Raw genomic sequence first — 17,884 nt, forward strand, 5'->3', positions numbered from 1 at the left:
ATGCTGGTCATTTGGATCAAGTCACTTAACCTCTCTGAACCTCAGGTTTCTCATCTGTTATATCAAAGCAGTAATGATGTCAATCCTGTTGCATACAATTTTTTAAATTAAATAATGGGTTGAAATCGTTCTGTAATTCAAAAAGAGTATGAAAACTAAATTTTGCATTGTGGTTTTTGGTTATTATGATTGGTGATGTTTAAAAAGAGACCCGAAGTGCAAAGGAAACACAAAAGCAAAATAAAGAGAAGTTGAAAAAAACACTCTGGTCGAAGCAGATCCTCAACTGTCATAAAGGCATTGAAGCCCACATGTGGGAGCTCAAATTCTAAACAGTGGGCAGAAACACATATTGGTTAAGAACAAAGGCTTCAAAGTAAGGCTAAGTGAAATCTGAGCTACTACCAGTGTGACTTTAGATCATTTGTTTATTAGAAGGCTCACCACTCTCAGCTAGCAAATGGGATAAAAATTGTAGCTACCTTTAGATAATGGTGAAGATTAAATGAGGTTCAATAATCCTTTTAATAAATATGTATTAAATGTTATGGGCCAAACGTTGCTCATGACACTGGGGGTACAGCAATGAATAAGATACAAAAGACCCTGCCTTCAGGTTTCTTTCAATGTAGTGAGAAGGCAAAATGATAGACAAATGAATATGTAATGAAGTATTAGATAGTAAAATGGTGTAGGAAGAAAACTGAAGCAGAGTAAGGTGAGGAGCTAGGGCAGGGCAGTATCTGAGTCTGATGGTCAGAGGTGTGGTTTGTGGAGTGTTTAGCACAAGACAGACTCAATGAGCAGCAGGTATATTCAGACTGACCCTTTTCTGACTGAGAAGTCCATAGAAGCCATGCCTATGAGTCTTCACTAGTGTTCCCTAGGCAATCACACTGGATTCAAACAATCCAGGAAATTCCCATAGGATAGGCACATAAATAAAGAAGTTTCATTTCTTTATTTGACACGAACATATTGAGCACCACCTTGTGCCAGGCTCTGAGAACATCAAATCAAATAGGACCCAGTTCCTAGTTATAACAGAGTGCCTGGTTTAGTAAACTAAGATGAACAGGTGTCCCAGAAGACCATCTATGTGAGTTGAACACGAAGCTGGCCATGAGGGCCTCTGAAGATATTAATCACTCTCATTGTTTGTCATCCCTTTGGTGCAGTACATATTATTCCACCCACTCTGTCTTCCCCTGTGGCCCAGCCCCCTCCAACACCCACCTGCCCCACACAGTTGCCTTGTTAATCAAGTCCTCAGCAACCATTAGCTGGGTGGAGATACTTACATCAGTGATAAGGAATGACATTTGATTGTGACATTTTCCTAGCCAATTTCTGTCTGAGGACCTGGCCTATATTCCTTTCTTGTCGAGCACTGGGCCCAGGGGAGAGGCTCTTATCTTATTTGGGTGCCCACTCTGGGTGCTTTATTCCCATTGAAGGGACAGAACTAGTCATCCATCAAACCATGTTGCATTTCTATTTTCTTGGACGGATACTTCTCTGAACTTTGAGGTAGATTAAAAGAATTGGAAATACAGATGATCAAAAATAGAAGAGGTTTCTAATGATTGTCTCACCCAACTTCATTTGATAGAGGAGGAAATTGAGACCTAAAGAGGTGAACTGTCTTATTCAATGTTGCAAAAAGAGTTGTGGCAGAACAAGGTTGAGAACAGAGATGGGAGAAGCTGGAGAATAACAGGCATTTACAATGTCAGTTTGCACATTTTATTATTTTTACCAGTAAAGAAAACCTCTCATTGCATTTAACTTAGAACTATAAAGTTCCAAACCATGAGAATCCCTTAAAACTTTTCATTTGATATGATTGTCAGTCTCTTACTCTCTAAGTTGCCTTTCAAATTTACTGACAAAACCCCTCCAACCAGGAACAAGAAAGTGGCTTAACACATTGTGTACCTGATATTCGCGAGGTACTATATCAGGCAGTTTAATGAGACACACTTCCTCTGAGTGGAGACATCATACAACTCATCGAAAGTCATAGGGTCAGGAAATTGGACCTGTCTGACTCAAAAGCCTGATTTACCACAAACTGGTTTTTGCTCCCCCATACCTGACAGATGGTTGACATCAGTCATCTCACTTCTCAGATATGAGAAGTTTCACATGCACACTGACTACTAGTACAGTGCCCAGTACATAGTAGGCCCTCAATAAATAAAGGGCAATTCCCTCTGCCCTTCTCTGTAGGTGTCAAGAATAGATCTGAGTCATTTTTATGAATATTTAATAATATCAATATGCATTCATATATAACATATGTGTAATGTATTATAAGATACAAAAATTAATGTATATGGCTATATTTTTATTTAATTGTGGGAAATAGTGTGAAATCTCTCTATATATATTAACCTACCTTTTTCAGTAATTTTTGCATAGGCATTTTCCTGAAAAAGAAAACACCATAAAAAATATCACACACTCTGAAGAGGAGTTTGAATTCTATTCAGCAAATTTCCCTGTTCTAGAAAAATTGTGTAGAAGGAGATTTATCTGAGATCCCAGGAGAGCAGCATCCCAGGGGTTTGGCTCCACTTTCTGGACTCATCATTCTTTAAATTGTTCAGAGTATGTCTTATATAAATATTATAGAGGGACCAAGAGTTAGGAAATCTGGATTGTTATACATAAGCAACAATGCATTATGATTTTTTTTTAGTTTAAAACACAGGCTATGGTAAAACTTTTGATTAACCTAAAACCTTCCCAAAACTGAATATTATGAAGGCTACTTTTATAACCATGCATTTTAGACATAAGACCATCAGCATCATGCAATGGTGTGAAGATGTCTGTAATGGGTGGAAAAGGTCACCTACTGTTGACACTTGAAGACACCTTACTCATAGTGCAGGCCAAGCTGTCACTTCACAGCTATGCAAACTGGACCCAGAGACAAGTTACAACTGACAGGGCTGGGACAGAACCAGGTAAATGAATGCCGATTGGTAATTTTTTAGATTATTATTTATGTACTTTTAAAATACAAATTTCTTTCTGCAAAGAAAAACAGACTTTACTAAGCACAAATCACATGGTTTCACCTGCTTGCTTGGAATCTTGCGACGATTTTACTCCATGGACACCTCCATCAACACCATCTGTAGCAGGACCCACTAGGCCCTTTCTGCATCATCTTTACTTTCTCCCATTAGCTCCTTACTCTGCCAGTCTCCCTCCTCCCATGGAGCCCAGTCTGTGCTCTTGCCTCTGCCTGGAGAAGTCTTCCCTTGCTGCTACCTGATTAACTCCTGCTCAACTTTGGGATTAAGCTGCACCTTCTCAGAGAAATCTTGCTGATCTCCCTGGCCAGGTAAAATGCGCACGTACAGGCTGTCAGGACACCTGGTAACCTTTCTTCACAGCTCTGATCAGATGTGTCTTAACACTGGTGTACTGAATTACTCGATTGTTTATTCTCCCCACTTGCTATAAACTCCAATAGAGGAAAGATGGTGCCTAGAACAACATCAATGAATGAGTGAAAATCAGACCTAAAAGTTTCTTCCGGACCTTCCAGACTGGCCAAGTTCATGAGGGCCTCTAGAGTCCTGGTCTCAGGCTGCTCAGTCTCCCATAGCCAGTGTAATCCCAGGCCCCCTCCCTAGATACAGTCAGAAGAACAGGCTGGAGAGTTGTAACAGCTGAAGGAAAAAAAAGAGAGGTTCTTGTTCCTGGGTCACTTCCTCTGGAACAGAGAATCTCAGGATCATGGTAAAGAAGAGAGAAAACTAACAAAGGAGACAGATAGACTCAGACTACCCAACCAGGACCAGACTTGAGTCAGGTATGGAGGAAAGAGGAGAGAGACAGTAAAGAAAGAGATGAAATGAGCCACAATATCTGGATGTTAGCATTTGAGGGTGTTTAATAAGCGGCTCCTGAGCGGCTGTGGGATATGGGAAACATGAAGAGGAGAGAAAATAGGGCTTTAAAAGTATATTATGGGTTATGAACTGGATTCCTTCACCATTTTTTTCAGAGAAGCATAAAGACATGTTGCTAAGCAATGGGGGCAGCAACTCAGGTGTACAATTTGAAAAGCAAAGTGTTTCCTTACACTATTTTTTGATATGTCAATGCTAGTCTCGTCTTCTGACATGCCATTCTCTGCAAAAACTAGACCACTTCAGAAATTTTTTTTAGCTGTATGATTTATTTATGAGTGGTTCCTAGACAAAGATAGGTGGATATAATCCAAACTCAGTATGATCATCCCTGGAAAAGAGTGTAGAATTAGAAGTTGAAAGGTAACTTTTAATTTTTATCCATAAATTTCTGTACTATTAATTTGTTCCATAGTTTATGCCACTTATCTAATTTTTAAACAATAAATGTAAAAAGCATTACATGTTCATGTTAATTGCAGAATAAATAGCACTTGACTTCCTACATTGCAGGTGCCACTTGACAATACAAGAGAAAATCATGATCCTGGGCAAGGTTGCTCCCAACTCTGAATGGGGTCCAGTGACTGAGCAGCAAGTTCAAGAGTTTGGAGGGAGGGACAATCTGATTTGTGGAGCCCGAGGTTATTTAGATGTGCAAAGGCAGCATAACAGTCAAGATGACATTATGTGTCTGTCCCAGGAAGACTCAGCAGAGTTTGCTTGGAGGCAAACACAAGATTGCCTGCTCTTGTCCATCCATTTGTTTATGTGTATGCCAAACATCTTGTCTCCTGTGCTCATGCCCCAGGCCTCATAGAGCTGCTTTGCATAGCAATTGTCCCTCTACCTATATTTTAAATGTGTGTGTTTACAGTTTCTAGTTATAAAAATCCACTCCAAAGCCTCTAGGGTTAGCAAAGCAATGGAGAAGGACATGCTGCAGAGGAAGGCTGACTGGCCTTGGGACCCAGATGCTTATCCCACAAGACTCACCTTCACCTTGGAGACTTTTCACTTCCTTCCAGGGCTGTGTCCCCAGGGCTGACATGGGAAATGTCTACCTGCTTCAGAGAGTCCTAGCCTCTTTCCTCAGGACTTTACCCTATGGCCACAGGAGCACAAGCCTATCAGATGAGAAAATGTAACCCACAAAGCCTCCACTGGTTCTAGCCACTCACACAGTAGTAGGAGCATCATCCAGTGATTCTCTTGAGCAGATCTGATTTCATACTTCCTTAAATATCCAGGAAGATGAACTTCGAGTCTGCTTACACTCAGAGAACGTGCTACCCTGAGGACCTCATCATGGCCAAACCCTCTCCTCATACTAATCACAGGGCAGGCAAGAAGCACCCCCAAACTTGAAATATCCACCCTCAGAGGCTGCTAACTTGCAGAAGGAAGTGTACTCACAGTATTCTAGAATGCACAGCGATCCCCTGCTGGAATTGCTCTAGCTCAGTCTGCTTGGTCATGTCCATGCAGACCTCTCCTCTAGCTGAGAAGAAAGAGTAAGAGAGGAGGGCAGAAGAGTTTCTGAGGAAAAAAACGTGGACCAAATACAGACAGGAAGTCACTGAGTTGCATTCAAAACTTTATTCTTACCAAAGTTTGGGGGTTGTGCTAACTCTGGCAGGCTGCCTTGATAAAGAAGCAAAGTGCAGAAATGAAGCAATGAGGTTCTACATTACTGGGAAGACAGGGAGGGGGCCAGGGGCTGGTGAAGTTCTAGAAGGTAGAGCAGGCAGTGAATTAGGGAGCAAAGCTGTTTTTCTTTTTATCAGCAGCAGTCATCCTCATGATTACAACAGCATACGGGACCTCGGGACCTCATGGGTATAATCCCCAAACAGCCTATCCCAGAGCAGCAGCCCCCAGAGCTGCAGCATCCAGAGCTGCAGCATCCAGAATCCTCACAGCAGCCAGCTGATCCTGAATTGCAGTCCTGGGGTCGTTGGACCCAGCGTCTGAGGGGGCTCACTCCGAAGGTCCGGGGAGCCAGACAGCTATAGCTGGTGGAACAGGGAGCAGAGCATGGGTCAGGGACACAGGACAGGGTGCCTGAGCCACCTGCAGGAGCCTGAACATAGTAGGTCTGGCAAGGAGAAGTGTACTGAACATAGTATCTCTGGGTCTGGCATGGAGCTGGGCACTGCACATACGTCTGGCAGGGAGTTGGGCATTTCACACAGGTCGTCTGGCATGGAGCAGGGCACTTCACAAGTGTCTGGCAAGGAGTTGCACATTTCACGTATGTTTGAGTTGGGCACGGAGCTGGGCACTTCACACAGGTTGTCTGGCATGGAGCTTGGCATGTCACATAGGTTTGAGTTGGGCATGGAGCTGGGCACTTCACACAGGTTGTCTGGCATGGAGCTTGGCATGTCACATAGGTTTGAGTTGAGCACGGAGCCGCACCTTTCACAGAAGTAACTTTGGCACCTTGCCCAGCCCCCAGTCCAGAACCTTTCACACAAGATGGAGGGAACTGCACCTGCTTCTGCTGGTCACACATCTTTCTGTGACTTTGAAAAATCTGAAAGGAAAGTTTTCATCAGAACTAGGGAGGTTTCCAGGGCACCTATAGCAGCAATAGCCTTTCAAGAAGGTCACAGGCACTCAGAAGCTAGGAACCAGGCATTAACGTGGACTCAACCACCTTAGTCTCAGCTCTTGTTCTTTTATCTGGCTGTGTAACTTTGGATAAGTCACACTCACCACTGGGCTTCAGTTTCCGTAATGAGAAATGAAGCACTTGAACCAGTGATGTTCGCATTTCTACCCAACTCTCTAAGCCTCCCCTCCCCTTACTCATTTTAGTGTCTGCATTATAAATTCTTCTTGGAAAATTGTTGTTTCCTGTTGATTTTACTTTGTCATCAACTTGTTCAATAGTGGCTTTACTTCCTCCTGCCCATCCAGGCATGCCCAGGGAAGGCAATTTCACATCAATAGACTTGGAGCCAACATGAGTCTAAAGCTGAGCCTGACAGACCCTAACAAGGCCAAATTTGAATAAGTTTCCACCATTGCTCTTTAGATCAGCTAGACTATCGCTTTACCTCATTAATGGACCCAACAGAGGGTGGCATAACAGTACTCAGAGAGAGAGAACAGTGACCTAGTTCTCTGAAAATCCCTTTTCCCATAGGCCTAATGGCTCACTTGTACCTCTTCCTCTCCTCCAATCCTCCAAACTCATTCCTACCAGCTACTGCCATCAGCTTCCTTCAGCAGCTGCCCTCAGTGCCTAGTCCTGACCATCCTCACCCCACAGATTTCCATGCCAACTTCAGCAAGTCTCTCTTTCATGCTACATTGTTATCCCAGGTGCAGAGACTTACCTTCTTTTCTGACAGGAGCAAGACTGGAAGAAGTCAGTAATCTGAGGATCTGGCATTGGGCAGACCTTTTATAGGGCAATAGTGAAGCAATTTAATGGCATCTGAATGAAGCACCAGCGATCACGAGGACAAGGGCTGGCATTGCATTGGTGAGATTCCTCCCCAGTGTGCCTGGCTCTTAAGTCATAGGCAGGGCATGTCTCTGCCTGATTGAATTTTCCTGAATATGAGATAAATGATTCCTGATATCTTCTTCATGAAACAAGTCAGTCTTCCTGTACTAGAGGTTAGGAGATGAGATTTGTCCCTATTAAGCTGTTTCTAGGTTGCTTGAGTCTTCATGGACTTCTCCAAAATGTGGTTATAGGCTCAATTTTTCATATGCTGTGACAGAAGCTACAATCGCATCTTCTCAACCTAAATGGTGTGTTCTTTCTGAGATTTTCCATGGTGGCTCTTTCTGGTCTGGACTGCTGCACAGCAAGAGTTTTGTTCAGTGGTCTCTGCCTCAATATGGCAGCAAGGCCCTCATTAATGGTTTGTTTCATAGGCTGACAGGTTATTCTAAGTTTATTTGGGAAACTAGGTGAGTTCTTGATGATCCCAGACTAGGATTTATATCTAGGCTGTCTCTCTTCACCATCTCAAGCCCCATGACTTCCCTATCCTCATCTTTCTGAATCTCATTACTATGCCTAGATGCCCAAGAGCCCATACAGGGGGGGAAGTCCAGTTAAATGAACACTGTCTGATAACAATAACAGTAGACTCTAACATTTAGTTGAATTCTCTTTACTTGCCAAATAGTTCATGAGGCGTACACACTTATAGATGGCCCTATCACTGAGGACCTTAGAAACTAAGGAATTTACCTTGAAGCTAAAATTTAAGTATGGGTAGTTAGCTTTCATAAGCCATGATCTTAATCACTACGATACAATGCCTCTTGTTTCTGGACATAGCATTGTCCCTGGATCTCTGCCTCATTTCCTTTCCCCAGTGCAGTGTATATAGGGAGAGAGGTAGAAATTATATATATTGAGAAATTACTATGTACTAAAAACTGTCTTACTATTTTATCTGTTACTTCATTTGATCTTCACAATAACCCTGTGGTGTAGGCTATGTTTTACAGAAAGAAAAATAAGACTCAAAGACCTGACAATTTCACCAACATCATCCCATTGGAAGTGGGGTATCATTTGAACCCAAGCTTGTCTAGTTTCAGCGTCCTTGTTCTTCCCACAAAGCTATGTTGAGTTGCCAACTACAGAAAGTTATCTTGCTCCTGAGTCTAGCACTGGTTCCCAATGGCCATTCCTTCAAATCAGCCAGCCCAGGCCCCACCATGGTCCCTGTGGCCTCTCAGCTGAAAGGCGCTTCTGCATTTGTTCCTAATGGATCCTCAAATACCCCAGGATCCATACACCTTTATGCTCTAAAGTTTCCTTAATTAAAAAAAAAAAACAACAACAACAACACAAGCCCCTACTACTTCATAAACACTTCCCACTCCAAACCAGGTCTTTTAAGGTCTGTCCCTGGACAATGTGGTGGAGGCAAGAAGGGGAGATCCTGCCCCAAATTTCCTATTTCCTCCTGTCATTAGTGCTTCTAGTGGGCTTGTAACACTCCATAGCTTCCTCTGTGAAGTCCACTGGTCCCTCTCCCCAAGGGGATGGTGTAAGTGGAGAGGAATGTGGTTTTAGGACGTTTCAGTGCCTGCTCTTTCCCCTCAGTTAATACTCAAGCCTGATGTTTTATGGAGGAAAGAGAGAAGGGATGATCTTTGGGGGGGCTAGACACTTTACATGACATAGCTTATTAAAATTTATTCCCATAATAGTGCCTCAAATAAATAAGTAAACAAACAAATGTGCCCAGGTTCGCATAACTAGAAGTGATAGATTCAGAATTTGAACCCAGGAATAAGAGACTTCAAATTTTACTGTTTTTTTCCACCACGACATGCTGCTTCCAGTATTACAATCCATGATGTTTTAGAAAACATACCTTCCAACACCTGACAGACACAGTCATGAAGCCTACTAACCTACATGCAGGATGGAACAGCTCCACTTCACCAAGAAGAAAATCCCCTAGAAGGCCAGCCATTTCAGGGCACATCAACAAGAGAGAGAGTTCAAGGCACAAACGGAACAAAGCCCCTGTCCTGGTTCTGCCACTGCCTCACAAGGTGATGTCACTTTGCCCTGCTGAGTCTTCCACTCTAAATTATTTTCATTAAATTTGTCAAGGTAACATTGGTTAATAACATATAACTTTCAGGTGTACAAATTATAATTTGACATCTGTGTACTCTAATGTGTGCCCCCACCCAGAGTTTAGTATCTACCCCAGCCCCTCTTCCCCTCTGGTAAACACCATTCTGCTGTCTGTTACCCATGTGTTTTTTGTTGTTTTTTTATTCATTTCTTTGTTACTTTTTGTTTCATATTCCACATATGAGTGAAATCATAGGGTTTTTGTCTTTTTCCATTGATTTATTTTACTTAGCATAATATGCTCAAGATCCATGATGTTGTCACAAATGACAATATTTCATCTTTTTTATGACTGGGCAATATTCTATTATATGGAATGCTGTGATATATAATAATGGAATATGAATATATATACACATGCACACTGTGATGCATATAATGGAATGTGAGATATATATGTATAAATAGATAGATATAGATATATATAAATATGTGACATTCTTTATCCAATCATCTGTCAATGGCTCTTCTACCCTAAAATAGTTAGATGAGGCCCCTGCTGGGATAGTCTATGATTGTAGAAGACTATCCTACAAAGGAAATGTGCATTTCTACATCCTAACCATTCATGGAGTTATTCCCACTAGACTATACATAATTCCATGTGGTGGTAACTGTGGATGCATTCACTGTATATCACCTGGCTCTAGCACAGGACCTGGGGACCACTGACTAGACACACATATAAGTGGATGCATGAATGGGGATGCTTTACACTGACAGTGTACCCTAGACCAGCTTCCTTTCTCCATGTGGTGAGAGCCCATCCTGCCAGTAGCCAATTTGTGTGTCTTTTGCCGTCTGTGACCTCTGATTGGCTCACTTCCTGCTCCGTGGAGTCAGGTTCTCACTAAAGGGTTTGACATCTTCAGGCAGCACTAATATCCCTGGTGAGAGATGCTGCTTCCATGTGCCACCAAAACAGGTGGGTGGGTAGTGCCCCACCCATTTTATAGGCTGGGAAGGCAAGGCATGGTGACAGGTACAAGTGCCAGGGTGACTCACAGGGTTATCTTCAAACCTATTTTTCTCTTTGGACACAAGCTCATAGAATCAGAAACTTGTAGACTCATGCAATAGTAGTCCAGTAGATTCATAGGGCAATAGGGACAGATATTTATGAATTCACAGAATCAGAACCCCGGCATCTCTCAGGTGGAGGGAACTAACACACGTCACCTGTCTGGCCCCTACCTGAAGAGAGAGGTCATCTCACCTAATGGGCAGTTCTTCTTAGGAAGATCTTCTGGCCTCTAAGAGTTCTTTGCAATCCCTCTGGTTAGCTCATTTCAGGACTTACTACCATCTTCATAGTCAGGAAACATATACTAGATTATCCCTAAAGGTCCCTTGTAGCAATAGCATCTACAAATCCTGACATTAATTACATGTTTGAAGCTGTGCTCCTCAAGGCATGAACCCCATCAAGATTTTAATTCAATGGTGCCATCAGCCTTAATCAGGAAAGCAGAGTGGTAGGTGCCCAAGTTGACATATTGCTCCTGGAGGACAGGTCCTGGGTCTCCTCTCATCCTGGGAGCTTCCTTTGACCAGCAACTGGAGACACTCTGAGAGCAAAATCTGGGTCCTTTTTGTGTGTGTGTAAAAAGAAGTAGAAGGAAGTGGGAAGCCACACATCTAGAAGAGAAAAGACACAGGAACATTGTATCCAGCAAGAAATCTCTTTCCTGTATAAGACTAGAAGACAGTGCAGAGGCCCCTCCCTTAGAGCCCATCCCATGTCTGTGTGTCTGTGTTCTGGGCTCAGCTCTGATACTTGCCCCAGGATCCCTGCACCATTATTTCAGGGACAATCAGGGATCTCTCCTGGATTACTGAGGCATTATATTGTAGGACCACAGAATGGACAGCCAGCAAGGACCATTAAAGCATAGGACTCAGGCCTTGCATTGTAACAGGTCCACAGGAGAGTAAAGAACTTACTCAAGGCTACCCAGCCAGGTCAGAACAGACTCCAGACAGGACTGTCTGAATCCCATCCAGGGTATGTTCCATTACAACACGTGATCATTGGACAGGCTTGCTAGGGAGAGCCCTTACTTGGCCACCTTATTATCTCCCTCCCCTCCCCCCAAATCCACCATGACTACCACAAGAAGAGCCAATGAAGTCTTCTAAGGGGTACCCTCTGTGGAGTGGAGAGTGATTTCAAGAATTACAAGGGACTCCCAGGTGTGTACTTATGAGTCATTGAAACATGAGAACACAGCCATACCTGGCTCAGTGTTCTGTGTGCTGTTTTTGGCCAGAGACACAGGACAAGCCAGCACCTGGGCCCTTTTGGTTGCAGAAGCCAGGAGACATTGGTGCCCAAATGTCTTTCCTCTTTCTCCTGGAATGCCTGATTTCCTTGACCTCCTGCTGGCCCTTTCCTGATGCATTTATTCTGTATAATACACACGAGGTAACTAGTCCTTCAGGTTTACTCACCACTTTGTAGGGCTGTTTCATTGCATTTAATCTTTCAAATACCTCCTGAAATTTTCAACTGAAATCGACTCATCTTTGCATTTCAGAATGCAAAAAGATACAGGGAAATCCACATTCCCCTAATATATTCCCAAAGATAGAATCCAATGGATCATGTCTCCTCTTGGATCCCTCCCTCCCAACCATTCTATTCACATTTACAGCACAAATAGCATGCATGTTCTGTTCGTTATCTCGAATTCTCCAAGACCTGCACACACAAAGCCAACTGCAATGTTACGAACTTACGCCATCTTTTGTAGAGTACCCCGTTCTTGTCACAGCTCTGCAAATTCCTAGTTGTGTGATCTTAGAATAATTTGCTGAACTTTCTGAAACTCAGTTTCCTCATCTGTAACATGAAGACACTAATAGATCCTGCCACTCTTCTACTGAAAACATTCTAATGACTTCTTACCCTTTTACAATAAAAGCCAAAGTGTTCACTCCACTTTCCATGGGAGACACAGACTGCACCTCATGGCCCTACTCCTTACATCCTTGAGTTCATGTCCCACACTCTGCCTCAGTCTACTCTCTGATACTCTGATCTCCTTACAGTTCCTCTGACACTCCAGGCACACTCTTGCTTCAGAGAACTTTGCTCTTGTTCTTTTCTCTGCCCAAAATGTTCTCCCAGGTACTCATGTGGCAACCTGGCTCACCTCCTTCAAGTCTTTGTTCAAATATGACCTCAGAGAGGCTTGGTGGTGACCTCGTTTAAAATTACAACACATATGGACTGGCATGCCCTGTTCCTCTTTTTAAGCTCTATTTTTCTCCATAGAGTTTTTTTAAAGATTTTATTTATTTATTTATATTTAGAGGGGAAGGAGAGAGGGAGAGAAACATCAATGTATGGTTGCCTTTCGTGTATCCCCTGCTGGTAGTTGGCCTGCAAGGAACCGGCCTGCCACCCAGACATGTGCCCTGACTGGGAATCGAACTGTGATCCTCTGGTTCACAGGCCCGTACTCAGTCCACTGAGCTACACCAGGCAGGGCTCCATAGAGTTTTTAACGATGTAATATATTACCTATTTTATGCACGTATGTGTTTTCCATTTTTTCCCATCAGAATGTAAATTTTATCAGGTAAGAACTTTCATCTCTTGTGTTCACTGATTTGTCCACAGTGACATATGCAAGCACTTGACACACTCAAAACATTTCTGTTGAATGAGCAGATAACACATTTTTTCTTATTCATTTGTTTGTCATCTGTCTTCCTTTATTAGAACAAGTTCAACGAGTAAGAAATCATTATCTGTTTTGTTCACACCTATGTCCTTAGATCTTAAAACTGCTCTTGGGAAATACTAAATAACCAATAAATATCTTGTAAATGAGCCATCCAAGCAAATATTAATGTGAAATAAAGCTTGCGCCTCACATGTGAGCAATTACTAACTGATGGTTTGTTAGTTTTGCTAGTATTCCTACCTTTTATCCACTATCAACCATGTGCAATAATCACAGTTTCATTCATTCCTGAGCAAAAGACTGAAAGCACGTGGGCAGGGTAAGAAATAGGCTTTTTTTTATTCAGAAGAATTGCATCCTAGGAAGGCTGTGACCCTGTCACACTAGCCCCTGGTGAGGCCAACCACTGCTTCCCACCCATTCTGGAAAGCACTTGACCATCACCAACTCTCTCTCTTCCTCCCTCTTCCCCCTTCAGTACATCTTTCTCTTGTGCATACACACATGTGTGTGCATGTGCACATGTGGGCACACATACACTGGGGTAATCATGTTAAAAAGTAAGCTTTTTTACCATACAAGAAAATGAGTGTACAGAAAAAATTCTTCTCACAGTTAAAAACAAAATTATTTTTAAAAAGAAAGGCAAGCCCTGGCTGGTGTAGCTCAGTGGATTGAGCGCGGGCCTGCGAACCACACGATCGCAGTTCGATTCCCAGTCAGGGCACATGCCTGGGTTGCAGGCCAGTTCCCAGCAGGGACTCATGAGAGGCAACCATACATTGATATTTCTCTCCTCTCCTTCCCTTCCCCTCTAAAGATAAATAAATAAAAAATTAAAAAAAATAAAGTCACAGTCTAAAAAAATAAATAAAAATAAATAAATAAAAAGAAAGGCAATCTTGGTTTGGTGGTGAAGAACTCCTCTAGCTTTTTCTTGTCTAGAAGGCACTTTATCTGTCCTTCAATTCTAAATGATAGCTTTGGTGGGTAGAATAATCTTGGATGTAGGTCCTCACTTTTCATCATTTTAAAGATTTGTCACTCCCTCCTAGCTTATGGGTATCTAACCACTTATAGGTATCTAACCACTTTTCTTTTGCTGCTTTTAAGATTCTCTCTTTAGCCCTGGCTGGTGTGGCTCAGTGGAGTAAGTGCTGGACTGGGAACCAAAGACGTGCTGGTTTGATTCCCAGTCAGGGCACATGCCTAGGTTGGGAGCCAGGTTCCCAGTAGGGGGCATGTGATAGGCAACCACACTTTGATGTTTCTCTTTCCCTCCTCCCTTCCTTCCCCTCTCTCTAAAAAGATAAATAAATTAAATCTTTTTTAAAAAAGATTCTCTTTGTTTTCAACCTTTTGCATTTTAATTATGATGTGCACTGGTGTCTTCAACACCAGCATTACATGAAATTTTAAATGGTCTTCTTTGAGAAGAAGAATAAAAAATATGAATAATAAAATGGCAATAAATACATATCTGTCAATGAATTGAATCTCAAAATTAAAATAAATAAACAAGCAGAACAGAAACAGACTCATAGATACAGAAAAATTTTGATGGTTGCCAAATGGCAAGGGTGTTGGAGGAATGGGTAAAAACAGTGGAGGGATTTGAAGTACAAATAGGTAGTTACAGAATAGTCACAGGAAAGTAAAATACAGCATAGGAAATATAGTTAATGATATCCTAATAACTATGTATGGTGTCAGATGGTTATGAGATCTGGGGGGATGATCCATTAATTTACATAATGTCTAATCACTGGGGTGTTCAGTTGAAGCTACTATAATACTGTATGCCAACTGAAATTGAAAAATAAAAATTGATTTAACAAATAAAACAATTAAAATATAAATTAATTAATTAATTAATTAATTAATGGCAAAAAAAATCTTTTCTTCTGTCCAAGACCATAGATACATAGGATGAGAAAATCTAGTGTTGGGTGTGCCTACTTATAGAAAGTTCACTCTGGTAGCTAAATTCTTTTATATATTTTTATTCATCTTCTCACAAGGCACTCCTAGAAACACCTATCTTAGGAAATAGATGTTTGATAGTGACAAAGTTTGTGCTGGTGTTGATAATGAATTTGATAACAAGAACAAGGAAGATGACCAATTTCCAAGCTTGCATTCCCTCCCTTGAAGGACCAGGAACTAACTGCCTTTGTGACAACCTCTTTTACCAAATGAGAAAGCCTGAATTGGGGGAGGGCTGAGGAAATAGTTTCCTGGCAAATACCTCTCTAGGAATGTCCTCCTGTCACCCAACCTCTTCCTACTAATGCAATGCCCCAATCATGTCACTCAAAGCTCAAATGAGAGTATCATGGAAATAGAGATGAGATCATGGGCTACAAGAACAGTTATCATAACAAACAACCTCAGCCACATCTGGGCCTATAATCTGTGATCAACATTGCCTCAGGCCCGTGAAAAACAGACAAACTTTAGTTTCTGTCCTCACTAAACTCAAAACTGAATTGGAGAGAGAAGCAGAGACACCTGAGAAGTTAGATTGTAACACAGATCCTCAATACTAGAGAAACCAGCAGACAGGGCATGACTAAAGGCAAATCCATGTTTCTCAGTAGGTAGCTTTTTATTCATTTTTTAAGATGTTATTTATTTTTAGAGAGGAGAAGGGAAGTTAGAAAGAGAGGAAGAGGAACATCAATGTCTGGTTGCATCAATGTCTGGTTGCCCTGTACTGGGGACCTGGCCTGCAACCCACGCATGTGTCCTGACTGAGAATCCAACCAGCAACCCTTTGGTTCTCAGGCCGGCTGTCAATCCACTGAGCCACACCAGCCTGGGCTCAGTAGGCAGCTTTTTAAAATGCTGCCAGGACACCACAGGGGAGCAACTGATTCTGATTTTCTGGGTAGTACCATATCAGTATTTTTTTTTAAGATTACTAGTTGAGCCCTGGCTGGTGTAGCTCAGTAGATTGAGTGCAGGCTGGGAACCAAAGGGTCACCAGTTTGATTCCCAGTCAGGGCACATGCCTGGGTTGCAGGCCAGATCCCCAGTGGGGGGCACGTGAGAGGCAACCACACAGTGACGATTCTCTACCTCTCTTTCTTCTTCCCTTCCCTTCTCTCTAAAAATAAGTAAATAAAATCTTAAAAAATAAAAATAAAAAAAGATTACTAGTTGATTGTATATAAATCAGAGATAAAAGCCAGTGATCAATTTAGGCATAAAGAAAGGATCCATGTCAGGTGAAGAAATCTGTTAAGGTTTCATGGAAGAGGCAAGGCAGTCCTAGGTATTTACAGGTGTACAAGAATCAGTTCAGTGGTTGTCAAATTGTGTTCTTGTAAGGGATTACCATCACAGGTACATAAAGAAGTGTTCTGTTTTCTAAGAAAATCAACAGATAGCAGTCTTCTTTTTGCAATTCACAAAAATATTGATGCCCAACATGCTCTCAATTCTATAATAAATATATTTTATTTAAACCTTTGTCATTCACTAATGCCTGCATGGATAAGCATCATAAACAAAATAACTAACAAAAAGAAAAAAATAATAGGAAAACTCAAGAATGTGATCACCTGCATACATGATTATTCAATAATTTGCATAACATTTAACTAGTTAAATACTCCAGGTATACTTTTAATTTGCAAATAGCACAATTATAAAGTTAGAAAGTAAAAAATATAATTTATTTGAAAATGATTAGAATCAGAAAATTCTCTGAGTTGATCATAGGATATATATAAGTAAGTTCAGGGTTGAATTTACAAATAGAAATGGCCTTTTACATAAGAACTACTAAACATGAAATATTTAGAGGTCACATCAATAAAAACTATTCAAGATCCATAAGAATGACATTATAAAATGAACTGTATTACAAACTACTGTAAAAGATTTTTTTCCAATTTTTTTATTTAATTATTTTTCAACTACAGTTTTCTGTCTATTACTCCCATCCCATCCCACCTCCATGCTCCCCCCCTCCCTCCCATTTCCACCCTTCTAGGTTGTTGTCCATGTATCCTTTATATATGTTCCTCTAAATCCCACCCCTATTTCCCCTGAAATTCCCTCCCCTCTCCCCTCTGGTCACTGTCAGCCTGTTCTATTTCAGTGTCTTTGGTTATATTTTGCTTGCTTGTTTCTTTTGTTGCTTAGCTTCCTGTTAAAGGTGAGATCATATGGTATTTGTCCTTCAACACCTGGCTTATTTCACTCAGCATAATGCTTTCCAGTTCCATCCATGTTGCTGCAAAAGGTAGGACCTCCTTCTTTCTTTCTGCAGCATAAAATTCCATTGTGTGTATGTACCATAGTTTTTTGATCCATTCATTTACTGATGGGCACCTAGGTTGCTTCCACCTCTTGGCTATTGTAAATTGTGCTGCTATGAACATTGGGGTGCATAGGTTCTTTGGGATTGGTGTTTTAGGGTTCTTAGGATACAATCCTAGCAGTGGAATTGCTGGGTCAAAAGGCAAGTCCAATTTTAGTTTTCTGAGAAAATTCCATACTGTTTTCCATAATGGTTGTACCAGTCTGCAATCCCACCAACAGTGGACCAGAGTCCCCTTTTCCCCACACCCTCTCCAACATTTGTTGTTTATTGCTTTGTTTATGATAGCCATTCTCAC

At 41.6% G+C, this 17,884-nt stretch overlaps 1 protein-coding gene and 1 long non-coding RNA gene across 2 annotated transcripts in view; one reads left to right on the forward strand and one right to left on the reverse strand.

Moving 5' to 3' along the window:
- The first annotated feature begins 756 nt into the window (after positions 1-756).
- The window catches only part of LOC118996786 (uncharacterized), a 24,700-nt gene continuing 7,572 nt past the window's right edge, over positions 757-17,884 (forward strand). The window contains exons 1-2 of the long non-coding RNA XR_005068551.1: positions 757-767; positions 6,606-6,610. This is a non-coding gene — a long non-coding RNA (uncharacterized LOC118996786). The remainder of the gene's footprint in view (positions 768-6,605; positions 6,611-17,884) is intronic.
- On the reverse strand, positions 5,602-6,450 carry KPLCE (KPRP N-terminal and LCE C-terminal like protein). The gene has a single exon (XM_037060332.1). The coding sequence runs from the start codon at positions 6,448-6,450 to the stop codon at positions 5,716-5,718; it is 735 nt and encodes a 244-aa protein (XP_036916227.1). The 3' UTR covers positions 5,602-5,715.

The sequence above is a fragment of the Sturnira hondurensis genome, unplaced genomic scaffold (genome assembly GCF_014824575.4).
Source record: "Sturnira hondurensis isolate 20B ecotype Veracruz unplaced genomic scaffold, ASM1482457v3 Scaffold0011744, whole genome shotgun sequence".
Classification (NCBI taxonomy): domain Eukaryota; kingdom Metazoa; phylum Chordata; class Mammalia; order Chiroptera; family Phyllostomidae; genus Sturnira; species Sturnira hondurensis.

Bases quoted from the DNA above. Each gene is read 5' to 3' on its own strand.
- KPLCE (XM_037060332.1), bottom strand. From the start codon at position 6,450: ATGTGTGACCAGCAGAAGCAGGTGCAGTTCCCTCCATCTTGTGTGAAA.